Here is a 19,225-nt window from a genome sequence, read left to right on the forward strand (position 1 = left end):
AATTTTGTCTGTAATTTTTTAATTACTATAGATCATCATCACTATTTCATTTTGTGATCGTTAGAAAGATCAATCATTTGTAATCTAAAGCTCAACGTGTAAATTGTTCTTGATTCTCGTGTTCAATCAGAGACAGCAAAAATACGAAAAGAAAAGCGAAGTTATTGAATTCTTGAGACATATTTTGTTTTTGGGTGGTTGAAATTTTGAAGCTTTCAACGAAGTAAAGAGGATGAAGACACATGTAACAAAAGGTGTGAGAAAAACTGTGAGAAAAACTGTGAGTTATTGCTTTGTCAGGGGGTGCTTGTTGTTTCTATCTTAGACGTGATGTTTGAAACTTTGAATTTAAAGATTGTGTATTTCAAGAATCGGTGGTGAACCCTTTATTGTTGTTATAGCGGGTAGCTGTTGTTTTTATCTCCCCTGATTCTTGGGATGAGTGGCAACAATGATGGACAGAAACAGCATCACCTTCTCCATGGAGGAGTTGGTGGTGGTGCCAGAACCAACAACAACAATAGCAGCTTTGTTCCTAGCTCCTTCCGTGTGCTCTCTAGCTACCTGAAGGTTGTTTCCTCTGTTGCTCGGTCCGCAGCAGCCTCAGCTGCATCAGTTGTGTCGTCCATTGTGGATAGGGATGATGATGCTGACCATGATCAGGTATTGATGACTATCATAGTATGAGTTCTAAATGGATGATCAATTTTATGAATTGTTGCTCGCTTGCTGATTCTAGTAAACTTGTGATGTTTATATGTTGTTCATTTAAGGCAAGTTAGATTAACCTTTTGCTTTTATTGATAAGTTAACATCCGATTCTATGTCATAGTTATTAGTTTATGTTTCTACTAAGTTGGTAATAGTTTGTGCAAGTCAAGCTCAGATTTAATTGTGGTTACTCTATTAGTCCATGCTTGGTTGATCAGAATCCTCATGCATGTCCAGTGCAAGGTTTATTTTTGCTGGTAAAATGTGTGGAGTTGATACAGAAAAGTTACTCGTTTTCAAAATACAAACACACAGATATTCTAATCATGGATATGTGATAATCGTTCATCTTGATTTAATAGTTAGTTTGTCAGTTTTAAGATAGTGGCTACTAAATAGGGTGTTTAAAGTTTTGAACATTGAATGTTGGATATCCATATTAATTTTCAATAATTTATTTATATGTTTGAATTGAGCTCTATCCTTTTTTTTAGAAATCGTGTTAATCATGTGTGTTAGTTAGTCACGGAAGTATGAAAGTCTTGTGAAAACTATAAAGAGATTTTTTTATGTTTTAGTGGAAAATCAAGAGGATTAGTCTCGGCGTAACGGTAGGGTTGCTGCATACCCCAGTGGATACCAAAGGGCGACACAATGCACGAGGGTTCCACTTAGTGGGATTTATGGGGTAGAGATGTATGCAACCTTATCCTCACAAGCGAAGAAACATTCTAGGATTTGAACTTGTGATATCTTGGTCTCTAAGCAACAACCTCACTATTGTGTCTGAGGCGCACCCTTGCTTGTGAGGCTCTATCCAAATAGAAAGATGTGACCTTAGTGGTGCTTTGGACTTCCAATAGGTTTGATGAAGATGAAAGGTATCTATAAACTTATTTTCATTCCATAAGTTGACATTTGTTTGCGATGAAACAGTTTCTAGAGTCTGAACAAAGTCCGACTTTGTGAGTCTTTATATGAGATGATTATAACATTTCTATGTTATTGGTTATTTCAACAAAATAACCCTATCTTTTGGGTTTTTAACAATTTAGTCTTGCACAGTATTGTGTGAATGATACAGTTTATTTTGTCTTTTTTCCTTATGTGAAATGGATGCTGGCTTACGGGCTTAGGAGATATAGGTTATTTATGTATTTTTCTCTACCCTTTCACGGCTCTGGATCTATGCATACCTCATTCTTCTTGATATGATATTTGTTTGATGTTTGTGATTTCTTGTTGTTTCCTTCCTTCCGAATGAATAATTGATTGCTCTATTTTTACTTTTTCAGTTTGGCATTAGGATTGGGATGACTCATTTCAATTACTCTAAATTTGTATAGGTTATTTGGGCTGGGTTTGACAAGTTAGAGGATGAGGGAGAAGTCATTAGGCAAGTCCTTCTTCTGGGATATCGGTCTGGCTTCCAAGTTTGGGATGTTGATGACTCAAATAATGCCTGTGAACTAGTTTCCAGACATGATGGTCCTGTTTCATTTATGCAAATGGTACCCAGGCCAATTGTATCAATGAGACATGAAGACAAGTTTGCAGACAGGCACCCATTGTTGGTAGTTTGTACAGATGGTTTCTTTTCTGGAGGAGGCAATGTCCAAGATGGGTTGACCACCCCTTCGGGTGGAGGCACTTCAGTTTACCAAGAACAAGTGAATGGAAACTATCTACCAACTAATGTTCATTTTTCTTCTATGAGGACCCATTCATATGTTCATGTACTAAAGTTTAGGTCTGTTGTTTATTCTGTAAGGTGCAGTTCTCGAATAGTCGCTGTTTCTCAATCCACTCAGGTATATTTTCCAATATATGCTTCAAGCTTCTTTTTTAGTATTTGTTTTCTTTGAGTGTTTAATGGAATCTTTGTTTTGCAGATACACTGTTTTGATACCACAACATTAGAGACGAAATATACTTTATCTACCAATCCTATAGTCTTGAGTTATTGTGGTTCTGGAGGCATGGGCTACGGACTGCTTGCAGTAGGTCCTAGATGGCTGGCTTATAGTGGAAGCCTAGTTACAGCATCCACTTCTAGGTGTGTCAGCCCACAACATTTGACACCTTCTGCAAGCTTTCCTGGTTTTTCTTCAAATGGGAGCTTGCTTGCACACCATTGTAAAGAGTCTAGTAAGCAATTTGCTGCTGGGATTGCTACCCTTGGAGATATGGGGTATAAGAAGCTTTCTAGATACTGCTCTGAGCTTATTCCTATAGCAATGGTTCTTTACAATATGTAAACCCCGCCTCAAGGACTAATGGAGTCATCGATAGTCATTCACTAGATGTTGATAACATAGGAATGGTATATACTGTCTTCCTGATTTAGTAATTTTGCTTTTACTTCTAAGTGTGACTGCATGTGTTGTGCTTGATTATCTTCTTGGCTCAAGTAGATAACATTGCATCCACCTTATCTTAGGTTTTATTCGGCTGATATGATGTGGCACTCAACATTTTGTTCTACCTGAAATTGCATTCAATGTTTTCCCACTTTATGGATGGATGAAATGGCGAAGTACTTCAGGTGTCATATGTGATAGAAAGATGCTACTAAAGCTTGAGGGAAATTTTACTGCTCAACTATAAGACCCGCCCTACGGCCCTAGACCCCACTAAGTGGGAGTCTCGTGCACTGGGTCACCATTTTTTTAACCATAAGCTCTGCAATGTTATATCAGATTGAATATTAGACGGTAAAATGTCAACAGGATAATAAACTCAATATAGTAGAGATGAGAATATTGTATTGGATGAGTGACACACTAGACAATACAAGATAACAAATGAATGCATTAAGGAGAAAATTGATGTAGCTAGCTCCTATTGTTGAAAAGATGGATGTATCGTAGCATAAGTGGTTTGGGCATGTATGGAGGAGACTGTTAGAAGCCTCAGTAAGGAGAGTAGATGAAATGGAGGGTGGTCCAATTTCTAGAGGCAGAGGGAGACCGAGAAAAACTATAGGCAAAACAATTAAGAATGATTTAGAGATCAATACTTTATCAATGAACATGATATATTATAAATTATTATGCCATCATTTGATCTATGTAACTAAGCCCACCTAGTGGGACTAAAGTTTGATTGTTGTTATTTGTTTTCCACTTTATGGGATTAAATCTAATTTCAAAAGTAGTTGTCTTTCTGGACGATATCATAGTAGCCTAATACACTTTTGCAATCTTTCATTTTCTTCCATCTTAGGATGAGTTCATCATAAATGTATGGTTTAGTCTTGGTTACTCTTTCTACGATACAACAATGATGTTATTACATTTTACACTATGATTTTAGGTAGAATAACCTGTTATTGGTCGTGCAGGTCATTGTAAAAGATATAATCAGTGAAGATGTTGTTTGCCAGTTTCGGGCCCACAGGAGCCCTATTTCCGTCTTATGCTTTGATCCTAGTGGCACCATATTAGTGACTGCTTCCGTTCAGGGCCATAACATTAATGTTTTTAAGATAATGCCTGGATGTGAGAGTTTGTCAACATCTGATGCTGCCCCTTTTCATGTTCATCTCTACAGGCTGAAACGTGGCTTTACAAATGCGGTGAGTTCATCGTCCTCCCCTCTCTTCCTTTGGATTAATACAGTCATTTTTTTATCTTAAAAAATGTTTGTACAAGCAACTAGGATGTTTTTTTAAATATTTATTTGTCTTTTCAGCTTATACAGGATATCAGTTTCAGTGTTGACAGTAAGTGGGTTATGATTAGTTCCTCAAGGGGCACTAATCATCTATTTGCTATAAATCCTCACGGAGGACCTGTAAATATACAGCCATATGATGATAGTTTTACAGCAAACAATGATGGGTTGGGTGTTATGACTGATCAAGCAGTTCACAGGCCCTTACAAAATTTTAAACAGCAGAACCTTTGTGCTGCTGGTCATCCGATCACACTTTCTGTTGTAAGCAGAATTAGAACTGGATCTGATTGCTGGAGAGGCACTGTAACTAGTACTGCTGCAGCTGCAGCTGCGACAGGTAGGACGAGTTCTCTTTCTGGGGCTGTTGCTTCGTCTTTCCATAATTTCGAAGGTAGCAGTGCCTTGTATGTTGAAGGGAACAATTCCAAGGACTTTTTTTACCTGTTGGTCTTTTCACGTGGTTCTTTGATACAATATGCTCTGCATATGCAGACGTTTAATGGTCTAGATTTACCTGTTGTTACTGGATTCGCACCTGCTTATGAATCGGCTCCACAGACTGATCCAAGAGTAGTAGTTGGCGCTATTCAGAAATGGATTATACGTCAGAGGAGGAGTCGGAGAGAACGAGCAGATAATATTGACATGTATGGAGACAATGGAATTTCTGACAGCAATAAAATATATCCAGAGGAAGTAAAGGAAAAGCATCATTTGTATATTTCAGAAGCTGAACTGCAAATGCACCAAGTTGATACTCCTTTGTGGGCAAAGGCCGAGGTATATTGTCTTAAAACTGAACATTGTGCTTTTAATGTTTATTATCATACCCCTCAGTTTGGCATTTAAGTACATGATTCTATTGCCAACCAGATATGTATTCATTCAATGGGTAAAGAAGCTGTCATGATGATGGATGAGAAGGCTGCTTCAGGAGGGGAAATTGAGATTGAAAGGTTTCCGGCTCGCATGATTGAAGCTAGGCCAAAATATTTGGTTCCAATTTTTGACTATATACAGACCCCAAAATGTCAGCAAGCAAGATTTGATGACTAATTAAGTAATTTTCTAATTAGTTATTGGTAGATAGGTCAAAAGATAGTTATTGGGTTTTGCACTTATTATTTTATTGTATCAGAATTTTCAATGGCTGAGAATACCAAAATTGATGGTTTTCTTCTGTGCCTTCTTATTCCTGCAATCTACCCTTTAGTTCTTTTATTTTCATGGTTCTCTCACAGGACACTTGCTGCGGATAACAAGTTAGATGATCCACTGTTGTATCAAAATTCTGGATTATTTGAAATGGGCAGCACTTCACCCAGTATAATTTTTGGATCGCCCGAGTATATGATTAAACATGATGGTGCTATTGCTGAATTTAAAAGTGGGTTTGAAGGAAATGAGTGGAATAATCATTTTGATTCCAGCAGAAACAAAGGGCTTTATAAATGACAATGACTCCCTCCAACCAATTACTATGCATGAGATTGTAATAATAGAAGAGAGCACTTAAACATGGAGGCTCAACTCATGTTTGTAAATAGTGACTGAGGGCCTGAAAATGAAGAATCCCTTTGAAGCAAAGGAGATGAATCTGATTAAAGGTAATATTTCTGACTTAGAATATTGTCATATGGCAAGTCTCTTGAGAGAATCAAATTGTTTAACTAAATAGAATTGTCTGAACAATTATACATGTATAATTGAGCTATGGTTGTGGATAATTTGCTTTAGTATTTTCTACTTAAGCTATGGCTGTTAATCTTGCGCTTGATTTTCTTCCTTTTCATGTAGGTTTGGAATTATTCGTTCATGTAGCATGAAGACTTTATTAACAATGTTAATAACTTAATCTAATGGTTGAAGAGGCAGAGAAGCTTGAGATGCAGGGGTTGACTAAGATTCCAAAATGTGGATATACTATGTTGGTATCCTCTTCTGTTGACCTTGTAAATAACAGACCAATGTATATGAATAATTAATTTTAATTACTTTTAAATAGTAGAACCACCTTGTATCTTCTCTCTTGCCTTTTATTCTATTTTATTAAAGTAATATAAGTCACAACTTATATTTTTCCCGGATTGTTACTTTCCCAAGTATATTATACATACTATGAAAACAGAAACATTTTAGGTAAAAAAATTGTCTTACATGTGTGCCTGTAATTTAAATTGAGATAATGTATTGGCATAGGGTGAGGGGATACTCTTGGTTATACCAAAAAGAGTATTGTGCAAAAATCACTTTTTTTTATGGGAAATTTACGTTCACTTTCTTACTTCATGGTAGTATCAAAGCCAAGAAGATATGATTTAATGATACAACATTCTACCAAAATGAAAACCCAAAGAATAGTTCAATGCCAACTTAGGCAACTTGAGGAGGGAGTACATGACCCTGTGAGGTATCCACTGAAGCAGGTGGCATAAATTGCCACATTATGAATACTGATAGAGAAGTTTATAACATGTAAAAACTTTCACTAGATAAAAAATACTTTGATTTTAAATATTCTTCTCTTATCACTGAGGAACTAATGAAAGTATTCATTAACTGTTTATAAAATAGGCTGAGATTACTAATTCTGTTAAATGTCAACTATTGTCAAATACCAAGTTACAAGGAAGTTGCTAAAATCTACCAGCTCTATGTGCTATTCTCTTAAATTTACACTGCTTGAAGCCACATCCTTTCCTTGAGGAGGATCACAATCCAGTGGACTCTTTGGTATTTGAATTTCTAAAACCATGTTGTTATATATGTGTGCTTCTATATTATTGGAATCAGCATCCTCTGGCATCTCAAGCCTTCTAACATATCCATATTCCCACCAATGGTCACACCTCCACTCATTTGCCTTTAAGTCTCTTTGAAGCTTCCACTGTGCACTGATTTCCACAACTTTCCCATTATCAACATGAACTTCAATGTTATTTATCCCAGTTCCTGTTTTGGGAAACCACTAGTGTTAAAAAATTCTTACTAGTTATGCAGATTTCTTGTTTTCAAACTAAGGAAACTTGGCCGCATGCACACAATTTTGTTTTTCTTCTGGAGCTGTTGCGATACGGATTGCGGCCATTGCAGTGTGAATTAATTTGCGAGTAAAAAAACATTTTTGATATCGATGCAGCCCGATGGGGTTACGTTGCGGCCTGATGCGGTTGCGGCTTGTTGCGGTCGCATCATTGTAATTCGGTTCCACACGACAATTGCAATATGGTGCGGTTGCACGGTCACGGCAACCGCAATATTGCGGCCGCATCACGTGATGCGGCCCGCAATTTGAAACACTACAATTAGTAATATAGTTCCTTCAGTTCTGATATATTTTTACTTTTACCAGATATAAAAACTGGTTAGGCACACTCCTTGTTTCATAATTTCTTTAATGAAGATTCAGTTTGAAACTAATAAATAATAATAGTGGGTTGAAATTGTTGAAAATTTTCTTACCTGGTAATTCTGCTTTTACTATGTAACCTTTATCTGTCTGATACCAACTAACAGTATTTTGGGTAGAGGACCTTAGATGAGACAACAAGATATCTGATTCAAACTCCCAAAGAGGGAAGGCATCAGAAGGATCAAAGAACTTTCCAAACAACATTGGACTGAAAAATGACCCATCACCAAAAACCTTATGTACTGTTGTATTAGCCTGGCTGAAGAATCTTTTAAAAACCTCTTCTCCCAAAGAAGTACACCACTTATGTGGAGTTTCATCATCTGTTTGAACCTCAAGTTTCTTAAAACTTGTCATTGCTGCTCTTGGTAGATGAAGTTTTTTTTGTCTTTCTCTTATGGTGGAAGATCTGAAGCCCTTTTATTACTAGAGGACAAATTCCTTTGGAATATATGGAATGCTGTAAAGCTATAAGGAATATTTGCTTTTTTTACACCTTGTTCCAACATAAAGAGAATCTATGTCAGGCACATTACGTAAGGCTAAGTGCTCTTAGATATCTAGCACAACATGTGGGTAGAAAGAGAAGGGACTAAGGGAGACTAATCAAACCTTATGACAAAGCTCTTGCAGAATATGGCATAAGCAATATTAGGAACTAAGAGATTTGAGATTTTAAGTGAGAATGCCAACTATTTTCCTATAAAAGATTCTTCTCCATGTCTATCAATCCTAAACTCTATTTTTTTTAGCTATTGAAAAGATCATTGGTTAATCTTTCTTTGTATTGGGTGGATATTCTTTATGCTCAATTTAATATATTTTTTTTATATAAAAAAAGTTGTTTTAACTTTTCCTTATGAAGATTGTATTTGAAGGATAAAAGTGTCACGTAATAACACTTTTTTTCTTTTACTTTTAATGTACTTCCCTCTCTAATGCTAGCTAGAGAGGATCTTGACCCAATTAATGGTGCTAATGTGCTATAATGAATAATACTTAACTCTTGTAATTCTTTTTTCAGTGGATGCTGTGTTGGTGAGCCACAAAAATTCTTAGCTATAAAAAACACTGTGAAGTATGTTAATGTTTAGCAGAATATGCTAATAAGAATATCAATCATAACTGGACATATGTTTTAATGAATATATGGTAAAGTTTCTCCAGCAATTTATTAAAGAAACAATGCATCAAAAAATTAAAATTTTCTAAGGAGAAGTAAACTGTGCCTTTTACTTTTAATGTAGTTCATTTATGGTTTCTTCAAAGAAAAAGCTATTCAATCCCTTCAATCAGTGTTTGTTGCCCCTTGTGTAACAAGTGAGCATTTATGTCTCATACAATTTGTAACAATTCATATACTGATTAATTAAAACAGATATATTTAAATTAAAATTTTAAATATTAAAAATTTAATTGTAATTAACACATAATGTGACAAATTGTAAGATAGAGGATAAGCTCTTTTGGTCATATGGGAATGAATATTGAGAACGTTGAAAAGTATCATTAAATATTTAAATGGCAAATGCAATAATGAGACTTCTCAACATGGAATTAATACCATAATATATTTTACACGAATTAAGTAATTATCATATTATTCAAATGGAGATAATAGTACCTATCACAATTTCTAAAGTTGATTATTAGATTAAAAATTGAGATTGAGAAAATAATTTGTACACGCTAATATTATAATAGTTTTTTATCTAATTAATATATCACCTACCAGTGTAATAGTCATTAATATCTTTAATAGGATTTAATGTGTATATACTGAAGTAACATAAATAAATGGTGATCATGTACAGATAGTATAAAAAACTTTACATTGTCAGTGCATATATTTTAAACTCTTTTCTTAAACAAATAATAAACATTAATTATACATCTGGTAATATAAAATACAAATATTAAATTAAAAAATATATCCTATATCTTATTAAATAGATAATTAGAATTTTACACAAGTAATTACTATTACAGCAGTCGGTGAATCCAAAATTGGTGTATTTTATACTTTGTTTATACTTCCCACCAACTACAACAATTCGACCCAAAATTTACCACAATCTTTAAATCGAATTCACCTTTTTACCTTTTGAAAATTACCTATAATAATTAAATATAAATTATTAATGATATAATAATATTGGAAAACTTTCTTCAACTTTTCCTTACAGTAAAGTGTTGGAAGAAGTACTTGACAGCAACAATTGTCGGAATCCTGAATGAAGAAACGGTCATAAACGCGATCTAGTGTTCTATCCGTGTTTTGATAACAAACTTCCTTAATCTTAACACCCAGTACTTCATTTCACTCAAAAGTCTTCTCCTTTTGCTTCTTCCTTTTTCTTACCTTAACCAATGCTACTTTGAACATTTCTTGGTCAACAAATACTTTTGTACTTGTTTTTTCAGCTCTTTCTCTTGGATCCTGTCACAACTTAAGACCCTTTTTTTGAATCTTTCTTACCAGTTCTACTTTGATTTTTTATTTGCATCTGTGGCATTCACAGGGACTGTTTCTTCACTTTCTTCTGATTGATTGTGATATTCAAGATTGAAGCTTGAGTCTTTTTTATTTTCTTGGAGCTGATTTTTTATTAATTCTCTGGTGGGCTTTTCTGATTCAATAGAAGTTGGAAATTTTGGAGAGGAGAGAGAAAACTATATTTGTGTTTTGATCTTAAAATTCGAATTTTTATCCTAAACCCTTGGCTGATCTTGCTGACTTTGCGTCTGTAAGGGCAGTAATTGTGTTATTCTGAACAGGAATTTAATTCGGTTTGTGGTGGATGGTGAAAATTGAATTATTTTTTTGGGGGTGATGAAGGGATTGTAGACTTGTGCTTGTTGGTGATTCAGGTCCTGATGAAATTAGAAGCATATTAAGCATTCATAATATGGTTGCAATAAAAAAAGCTAGCTTTTGTGTTCTTTTGGTTCTTCTTCTTGTAGCAGCTGTCAGCTGCAAACTACTTGATCCAGCATCTGGATTGTTTGATCAGCACACGGTAAGCATTGTTTCACTAGTTATGTAGGTTTTGGTAGCTTTTCATTTCAAATAAATTTACAGTTTTAATGAAGAAAACAAAAGGCAAATACAATATAGGAACTAAGAGATTTGAGATTTTAAGTGAGAATGCCAACTATTTTCCTATAAAAGCCTGTATTTTTTCTCATTTTAAGCGAACACAATCCTCTTGTTTGGCCTTCTTTCTGTGGCCATCATCTGTGTTTCTACTTAGTTGGAGAATGTATTTTTCCAAGCATCTTAAGGATCACCAAAGATCATATATTAGAAAAGTGTTATTATGCGATTGGGTTATATATTCCATTAGATTATCTTTTAGTGAGTGCTTCTTCTAAGTGCTGTGTCTGCATCGAACGCGTGAACTAGATTGAGAAAGATGGTAAATTTATGAATGCATATTTGCTTCTATTATCTATCTTGGTTAGCATGAGCGTGCACTAAAATTTTTAAGATAAGCCTCTGAGTTTTCATGTAGTTATTCTTAAGGTCACATGGCCCACTAAATTACGGTGCCTTATTGGTTTATGATGATCATTTGTCAAGAATGGATTGGTAGACTCTAAAACTTGTTATGTTAACTTCATGTATCAGGCGAAGGTACCATGGACCACTTGTTGGGAAGATATAATTCATTTAAAGAAAGAGGCTGAAGATCATGATTTATGCCTATCGCTGGAATTGTCCGGTAGGACCAATACAATCAGTTCAGAGATTAGACTATTAGCACAAGCAGACATCCAAAAATTCATTAATGCTTGTCATCTTCGGTTGAAGGAAAAATTTCTTCATTGTTTGAGAGAAAATAATCTTCAATTACCTGTTTCCAGAGAAGAGGATGATTCCAAGCTTTTGCATTTTGCTTACATGGGATCACCCTTTTCCATATCCAGTCCTCCTAGAAAAAATGTAGGTCGTGTTTTGCTCCAGCACATATCAGAAGCACCTAGTCCAGGTCCTGCAGTTGGGTCACCTACGCCCAGTCCAACACCATCTCCTGGACCTAGTGTAGCACCATCATCTGAACCCAGTCCAGCACCATCCCATACTAGACCTCTGCATCCTTCTTTGCCACCAGCATTCTTCCCAAAATTGACACCACCAACGGTTGCAGATATTTCTTCTCCTCCCTCTCCTGGCACTAATGAACATCCAGATAAGCCTAGTAATAAAAAGACAGTTATACTTTCTGTAGTCTTAACTGTATCAGTGACATTAATAGCTGCAGGATTGTTCTTTTTCTGCTGCCGTCGGTTTAATAGGATTGGCCGAAATAGACAAAATGATCAGAGGCCCCTTCTCAGTTTGAGCATGAATGACTACTCTGTTGGTATATATCATATTGCCATTTGTTCATATCTTGTTAATATTTTCTATTATTCTTGACAATATTTGCTCTTCTGATACAGGTTCTTATCATGCTTTTGGAAATTCAGTAAAAGGGGAGGAACCTGGGTTTCAGTCATCAAATAGTAATTTGGTAGGCAGCAACAAGGCCTCAATGCAAGAAAGTCTAGCAATAGGAGGGTCACCATTTGAATTACGGCCTCCTCCTGGGTGGGCGGGGACCATCCCTTCTGGAACGCCTCCTTTAAAAACCCCTCCTGGCAGGCTGAGTCCTCTTCCTCCTGAACCACCGTCATTTAGGCCTTCTGATAATGCTGCTGCTCCTACTCCCCCCCCTGCACCTCAACAGCCTGGTGCTGGTGGCGCTCCACGTCCTGGTCCTCCTCCACCGCCAGCACCAGTTGTGGTCAAACCTGGTCCTCCTCCACCACCACCACCCCAAGCACCACCTGGTGCTAGACCTCGTCCTCCTCCACTACCACCACCCCAAGCACCACCTGGTGCCAGACCTGGTCCTCCTCCACCTCCTAAGAGCAGTATACCTCCTCGACCTCCTCCCCCAGGTAGGGTAAAAGCGGAGGAGAATGTTGAAGCTGACGCTCCTAAAACCAAGCTAAAGCCTTTTTTCTGGGATAAGGTACAAGCTAACCCAGATCAATCAATGGTTTGGAATCAAATCAAGTCAGGATCTTTCCAGTAAGTAATAAACCTCAATCTTTTGTTGCACAGACACAGATTATAATTTGTCATTGCCTGCTAATTTTCTTTAATGACAAACATTTGACAGGTTTAATGAAGAGATGATAGAGACGCTTTTTGGCTATAATGCTGTGGATAAAAACAATGGCCAGCAACAGAAAGATTCTTCCTCCCAAGACCCTTCGCCTCAGTATATCCAGATCATTGACAAAAGGAAAGCACAAAATTTATTAATTCTGTTGCGAGCATTGAGTGTGACAATGGAAGAAGTTTGTGATGCACTTCATGAAGGTGATTTACTTGCTCCTTAATTTTCCTCAAGAATTGCTGATAACTGTAATACTAATATTAGGTTCTCTGGGAAAACAAAAATTATTTAGAACACAATCTGGACTCAGATTCCCTAAAACATTGTAGATATGAATTATTCTGTTGACTTGAAACTTGAACCATTTTGCTGCAGCTGGGGAGAATAGATTGTGCAATTGTTTTTTTGTTAGGTTTAATACTGTTTTAACATTCTTTGATTTATATTATCATTGCATTGAGTATTCGGAGCACAGTTTGTGGTAACCCAGCTATGTGGCCGAGACAAATATTTCTTGAACAAGTGGATGGTTCCTTTGAAGCTTGCTTGAGTGAGATGTTGTGATGAAATTTATGAATCAGGACAAGAATGTATAGAAAAGCAAAATTATTTAGTTTTCTCTAGCTCCACTTTTGCTAGGATCTGGCTCTGGCCATGCAACCTTTGATCCATGATTAGAAGACATCTTTTGGCCCATGACAACTGGAGAGAAGTTAGGCTTTGGCAATGATACAATGTTAAGGTTCCATCTCAAAACCAATTGACAATGAGAGGGATAGCCCAACAGGTATTTAAATCATTCATAAGACAACGAGGTAGGTGATATGGGACTTACTTTCCAACAGAATATTCTAGAAGACTTGAGAGGGGGCAAAGTTTTGATGAGCTGGCTGAGAGAGAGTGTGTAAGAAAGGAATGGGGAGAGAATGTTTATGGGATTTGGTCATTAAGAGGCTGAATGGAGTGAGGAGAGGTGTTTTTGGGAAATCATTTGCTAGTTGTTATAGATGGAGAGCATTAGCTCTTTGTGGGAGCCTAGGTCTGTGGCAGTAGGATCTCATCCCACTGTTTTCCTAGTTTTCCAGTAATCGCCCAGATTCTATTTATATTGTTCATTTTTTCTTGCGGTGTCTGGACCATTGATACTGGTTTGTATCAACTTGTATGAAAGCTTTGTATAACTCGTCTTTTGCTGATCAGGAAATGAGCTACCCTCCGAATTCCTTCAAACCTTGCTGAAGATGGCACCAACGTCAGATGAAGAACTTAAACTTAGACTTTATAATGGTGAGGTATCTCAACTGGGCCCTGCTGACCGGTTCCTGAAAGCCATGGTTGACATTCCATTTGCTTTTAAGAGAATGGAAGCACTGCTTCTCATGGTTACGCTTAAAGAGGAGCTCAATTCTACTATAGAGTCTCTTGCAATTTTAGAGGTACGATCTTAAATTGCCATCCACCCTACAATTGCATTTCTTATGCTCTTTCTACCACATTGTGATCTTGACATTAGATAGTTTCAGTTGAGTTAATGTCAAATGAGAGATCATTGAATGACTTTAACACAATCCCAATATAGCATATTTGCAATCTTAAGGAAACAAAGGTAACACAATACTGTCAGAAGCTAGGTGGAATAATTCATTTGTTGCGTATGCAATGCTCAAATTGACACTCTAAAAAATGTGCAAACATTTGCTTTACGGAAGAATATCATTTGCATGTACATTTTGGTGTGCTCTCTCTCTCACACATACACAGGGTTAAGGATCATTTCACACCTATGAAAACTTTCTTATCTTGCATCATCCAATAACTTACAGAATTTGTTTTTCATGAATCCAACCATTAATCATTAGTAATTATGCTGTGTGCAAAAATTTAGAGAGATTGGACTCTGATTTGTTTTCATTTAATTAGTTTGTGGTTTCATATATTTCAAACACATTGTACCTTCATATTAAGAAATATACAATGAAGTGGGAATCAAATTTCTGATTTATGTGAAATTTATTGGTATGATTGATATTAAATCCAATGGGGGGTTAGAAATGCATTCTTCAAAATGACGTGGAACATTTTACAATCAATTTAGTTGTGTTGGGTGTCAATTAATTTGAAAGCATTATATATAAAAACGATATAAGATTAGGAAAGAATGCATCGAAGAGAAAATAGGGGTAGTGCCTGTTTAGGAAAATACGGTGAATTTCATCTTAGGTAGCTTTTTCATGTTAGTAAAAGACCATTAGAAACCATAGTAAGAAGAATCGGTTAAGTGGAGGATCCCTAATAGTTATAACTACTTATAAGTAGAGGAAGGCCAAGAAAAATTATAGATAAAACCATTAAAAATAAATTAGATGTAAATGATCTTTCTAAGGTCATGGTTTATGGTAGAACACAAATGTGCTATTTGATCCGTGTAGTGGATCCTACCTAGTGGAGAAGTCTTTGTTGTTGCATATAAAATACACAAACACAGCTATTTTCTTTAATTAGCATCCACTGAAATTCCTTTATCTTTGCAATTTCTACCCTCACCATGTGGTTCCTTTTTATCACCCTTCGCCTGGAAAAAAATTGATTATTCTTGCACCTTCATTTGATACGTCAGGTTGCTTGTAAGGAACTGAGAAGCAGCCGGCTATTCATCAAGCTTCTTGAAGCAGTTCTCAAAACTGGCAACCGTATGAACGATGGAACATTCCGTGGTGGTGCACAAGCATTTAAACTTGATACACTTTTGAAATTATCTGATGTAAAAGGAACAGATGGCAAGACTACACTCTTACACTTTGTTGTTCAAGAGATTATCCGCTCCGAGGGCATAAAAGCTGCTCGAGTAGCAAAAGAGAGCCAGAGTTTGTCAAGCATTAACACAGACGATGAAACAGATCACTATTGTGAACTTGGTCTTCAGGTGGTTTCACACTTAAGCAGTGAACTCGAGCATGTCAAAAAAGCATCAGTTTTAGATGCTGACAGCATAACAGGAACTGCTGCCAAACTTAGCCATGGTCTTATAAAAGCCAGAGACTTGTTAGACAAAAACCTGAAGAACGTGGAGGATGGGGGGTTTTCTGAGACAGTGAAAAGTTTCTTGCAGAACGCTGAGGACGATGTCATGAAACTGCTGGAAGAAGAGAAGAAAATCATGGCTCTGGTGAAGAGCACTGGTGATTACTTTCATGGAAAATCCGGGAAGGATGAAGGGTTGCGCTTGTTTGTAATAGTAAGAGACTTCTTAATAATGTTGGATAAGGTATGCAAGGAAGTGAAAGATGCACAGATGAAGCCAACAAAACCTGTGAAACAAGAGACTTCTCGAGGAACATCATCATCCGAAACACCACCGCTTTCTGATTATCGTCAACGACTTTTTCCAGCAATTGCAGAAAGGAGGATTGGTGACATTAGTTCAGATGATGAGAGTCCATAGGTTCAAGTTAGAAGTGGTATTGAAACTATTGTCCTTACTAACATGTTCTTATTATAGCACCTAGCATTATTATTTGAATGTAGAGTCATGGTTTTATTGGCTTAATTTTGCAGAAGGATGGCTACATATGTTACTTGGTGAATGGTGGAAGTGGCACGGTATGAACACTTTTCAAACTAAAATGCCATATGTATAGGACCTAGCTGAAGCTGACATGGAAAAAATTACTTGCTAGTTGCTACCCCCATTGTTGTGCCCCATTGGGATTAACTTCATAGTTTGAGACAGCATTTCTAGAGCAGAAATTTTGTAGAGTCTTGTTTCTTTTCAACAATTCTTTATTCAACTTAATTATGTTTACGTATTGAAAGGGACAGAATGTAGGTTGATATTTCATTTATGAACTTTATAAATATTAAAAACTGTGAACTTATAATTATTTTGTTTAACATCTAGGGAAATGTTTCATCTTTATTAGTCAATGTGGAATTCAAAGTGCTTTGTGAATACGCAAAGTATGCCATTTGATTTAGTCAGGTTGGAAGCTAAAAATGTGGTAAGCGAATTAGTTTAAGGATCTTATAAAACAACTATTTAATAACTAATGCCTCATTAGTTTGGTTAGAATTGCAAGAGAAGAAAGAAAATGATGATGATCCTCCTTCCACCCGAAGCATTGAGCTATTGAAATAATCATGAACACCCGCCACATGACTCACTTGTGCTACCATGGTCTTCTTAACAATGATATAAGGATCGGATACGACCGACTATTGACCAGACTTGTACACGAACAGTTGTCATTAAATTTAAATAATTACTGTGGTTCATAAAGATTGACATTTGGTTTTATCTCATATTTCTGAATAATTTATAAACTCAAAATAAATTATGTACATTTATTTTCAAATATATTATTATTTATTTAAGTATTTTTTTCAGATCTAATTAAATAATTATTCATAACTCTTCCAATTTTTCTTTCTATATCTTTCAATGTATTACTCTCTTAATAATATTTCCTATACCATTCATTTATTTTGTTAAATTTAAATATATAAATTTAAGAGAAATAATAAAATAAAATTTAATATGTACATGACAATATAATTTTTTTTTATATTGTCAGTAAAACATCCACTACCATCATTTTTACACAGTCAGTGCAAAAATTTTAAACTCAATAAAATATTTTCTCCTGTGTTTTGTTTTTTCATTTACAATATATTTTAAATTTAAACAACATCAAAAGTGAGTAACTTTGTTTATGAGAGAGAGAGACATATAACCCCAAGACGGTTAAGATGGAAGAGATTGCAAACAAAAAAATTGAATTTTCAGAATCTAATATCAGATAGGTAACAAAAGGAACATGAACATGGTTGCTATTGACATCATGAACTAACTCCTGCTACTATAAATTACACAACCACTGCGAAGTAAATAACCAAACCCCAAATCAATCTTACAAATAAATTCCCTAAATCTGATAGCAGATACTGCAAATGCAAAAGGAAAATGTGAACTCATTCATCATCAGCAGGCTTGGATGAACCAGCCTTCTTAGGGAGAAGATGGTTATGAATATTGGGCATCACTCCACCATTAGCAATAGTGACCTGTCCAAGAAGCTTGCTCAGTTCCTCATCATTCCTCACTGCCAATTGGATGTGCCTTGGAACTATTCTTGTCTTCTTGTTATCTCTTGCAGCGTTTCCAGCCAACTCTAGAACCTGCACAGGTAACATCAAAACACAAACTTTTCAATTTTTCGATCACTATTAGGAAAATCCAACCACAAAGATAGGTTTTGCACTTCAAAATTTCATTGCAAACGCACAAAGGCAGATCCCCAAATAACTAAACCATGAATCAGAGTATTTCAATGAAATAAGGGGAATACTTCAACGGTATGAGCAGTGATTGCTTCAATACACGTCGATTTGGTCACTAATTAGGAATAGTGAGTAAAATTTCAAAACCCTAAATTCAATGGCACAATGCCATATATGCAAAATGCATGCAATATATTGCAGAAAATCAGCAGATTCAACATGAAAACGAAACAATCTCATTCAGAACTTATAGAAATAGGTCAGAAACCTCAATCGAGACACTAATTAAGAAAATTGGCTCCAATTCGAAACACTAGATTATAAAAAAATGAACACATGAAAATAATATTAATTGAGATCGGGTAAGGAAAACTACCTCTGCAGCGAGATATTCGAGAACGGCGGCGAGATATACAGGGGCACCGGCGCCAACACGCTCGGCATACTTTCCGGCCTTGAGGAACCGAGCAATACGACCGACCGGAAATTGAAGACCGGCCTTGCTGCTTCTTGAGGTGGCCTTCTTGGCGCTGCTAGATCCTAAGGCTTTTCCACGACCTGCCATTAATGCGCTTAGAAAAACTGATTTCGAAGAAACGACGACGTTTATGAGAAATTGAGAGAGAAAGTGAAAGCGCAGGTGAAATGAAGAGAATGAATAAAGATGAAACAGTTGCGAGTTTTATATATAGCGGGTTGGATTTAGGTTTGGCCAATGAAATTTCATGACGCGGATCGTGATTCAGAATGTTGGATTGTATTCACAATGGACGGTAGAGATGTGCTCCACGTTGACATGTTGTGTAAATGCAAGATTGCGGTCGTGTCAGCGCCAACTAATTTACGCCAATGCCACAGTCTTGTTTGCTTGCTAACATTTAATTTTTTTCAATTAGGCTAATATTATGGTTTCTAATCTTCAAAAGAACATTATTCGGTTTCTAGTGTCTCATTCATCGCACTAGTACCTTTTCAC

General features: G+C 36.1%; 3 protein-coding genes and 1 pseudogene across 6 annotated transcripts; 2 read left to right on the forward strand and 2 right to left on the reverse strand.

The window, feature by feature from the left end:
- On the forward strand, positions 82 to 10,897 carry LOC109351885 (annotated as a pseudogene).
- LOC109351887 (21.7 kDa class VI heat shock protein-like) lies at positions 6,759 to 8,342 on the reverse strand. The gene is made up of 2 exons (XM_019593563.1): positions 7,852 to 8,342; positions 6,759 to 7,341 (listed from the first exon to the last, which is right to left on the reverse strand). Exons 1-2 carry the CDS (start codon positions 8,156 to 8,158, stop codon positions 7,049 to 7,051), a joined length of 600 nt encoding a protein of 199 aa, XP_019449108.1. The 5' UTR covers positions 8,159 to 8,342; the 3' UTR covers positions 6,759 to 7,048.
- Positions 9,983 to 16,824, forward strand: LOC109351884 (formin-like protein 5). Of its 4 annotated transcripts, none has more exons than XM_019593560.1 (7): positions 9,983 to 10,821; positions 11,433 to 12,168; positions 12,248 to 12,881; positions 12,973 to 13,175; positions 14,173 to 14,408; positions 15,590 to 16,430; positions 16,528 to 16,824. In XM_019593560.1, exons 1-6 carry the CDS (start codon positions 10,711 to 10,713, stop codon positions 16,412 to 16,414), a joined length of 2,745 nt encoding a protein of 914 aa, XP_019449105.1. In that variant the 5' UTR covers positions 9,983 to 10,710; the 3' UTR covers positions 16,415 to 16,430; positions 16,528 to 16,824. The 4 variants fall into 4 exon arrangements, with proteins under 4 accessions (XP_019449105.1, XP_019449106.1, XP_019449107.1 ...); XM_019593561.1 differs by having other exon boundaries at positions 16,532 to 16,824; XM_019593562.1 differs by lacking the exon at positions 16,528 to 16,824 and having other exon boundaries at positions 12,248 to 12,614; positions 12,663 to 12,881; positions 15,590 to 16,508.
- On the reverse strand, positions 17,728 to 18,911 carry LOC109351888 (histone H2A.6-like). The gene is made up of 2 exons (XM_019593564.1): positions 18,626 to 18,911; positions 17,728 to 18,147 (listed from the first exon to the last, which is right to left on the reverse strand). The coding sequence occupies exons 1-2, from the start codon at positions 18,812 to 18,814 to the stop codon at positions 17,941 to 17,943; spliced, it is 396 nt and encodes a 131-aa protein (XP_019449109.1). The 5' UTR covers positions 18,815 to 18,911; the 3' UTR covers positions 17,728 to 17,940.

The sequence above is a fragment of the Lupinus angustifolius genome, chromosome LG07 (genome assembly GCF_001865875.1).
Source record: "Lupinus angustifolius cultivar Tanjil chromosome LG07, LupAngTanjil_v1.0, whole genome shotgun sequence".
In the NCBI taxonomy this organism is placed as follows: domain Eukaryota; kingdom Viridiplantae; phylum Streptophyta; class Magnoliopsida; order Fabales; family Fabaceae; genus Lupinus; species Lupinus angustifolius.

Excerpts from the sequence above, each read along its gene's own strand:
- LOC109351887 (XM_019593563.1), bottom strand. The coding sequence starts at position 8,158 with ATGACAAGTTTTAAGAAACTTGAGGTTCAAACAGATGATGAAACTCCA. Across the intron at positions 7,342-7,851 it reads AGTAAAAGCAGAATTACCAG|GAACTGGGATAAATAACATT; the intron begins GTAAGAAAATTT and ends TTCCCAAAACAG.
- LOC109351884 (XM_019593560.1), top strand. The coding sequence starts at position 10,711 with ATGGTTGCAATAAAAAAAGCTAGCTTTTGTGTTCTTTTGGTTCTTCTT. Across the intron at positions 12,169-12,247 it reads CATGAATGACTACTCTGTTG|GTTCTTATCATGCTTTTGGA; the intron begins GTATATATCATA and ends CTTCTGATACAG. Across the intron at positions 13,176-14,172 it reads TTGTGATGCACTTCATGAAG|GAAATGAGCTACCCTCCGAA; the intron begins GTGATTTACTTG and ends TTTGCTGATCAG.
- LOC109351888 (XM_019593564.1), bottom strand. The coding sequence starts at position 18,814 with ATGGCAGGTCGTGGAAAAGCCTTAGGATCTAGCAGCGCCAAGAAGGCC. Across the intron at positions 18,148-18,625 it reads TCGAATATCTCGCTGCAGAG|GTTCTAGAGTTGGCTGGAAA; the intron begins GTAGTTTTCCTT and ends TTACCTGTGCAG.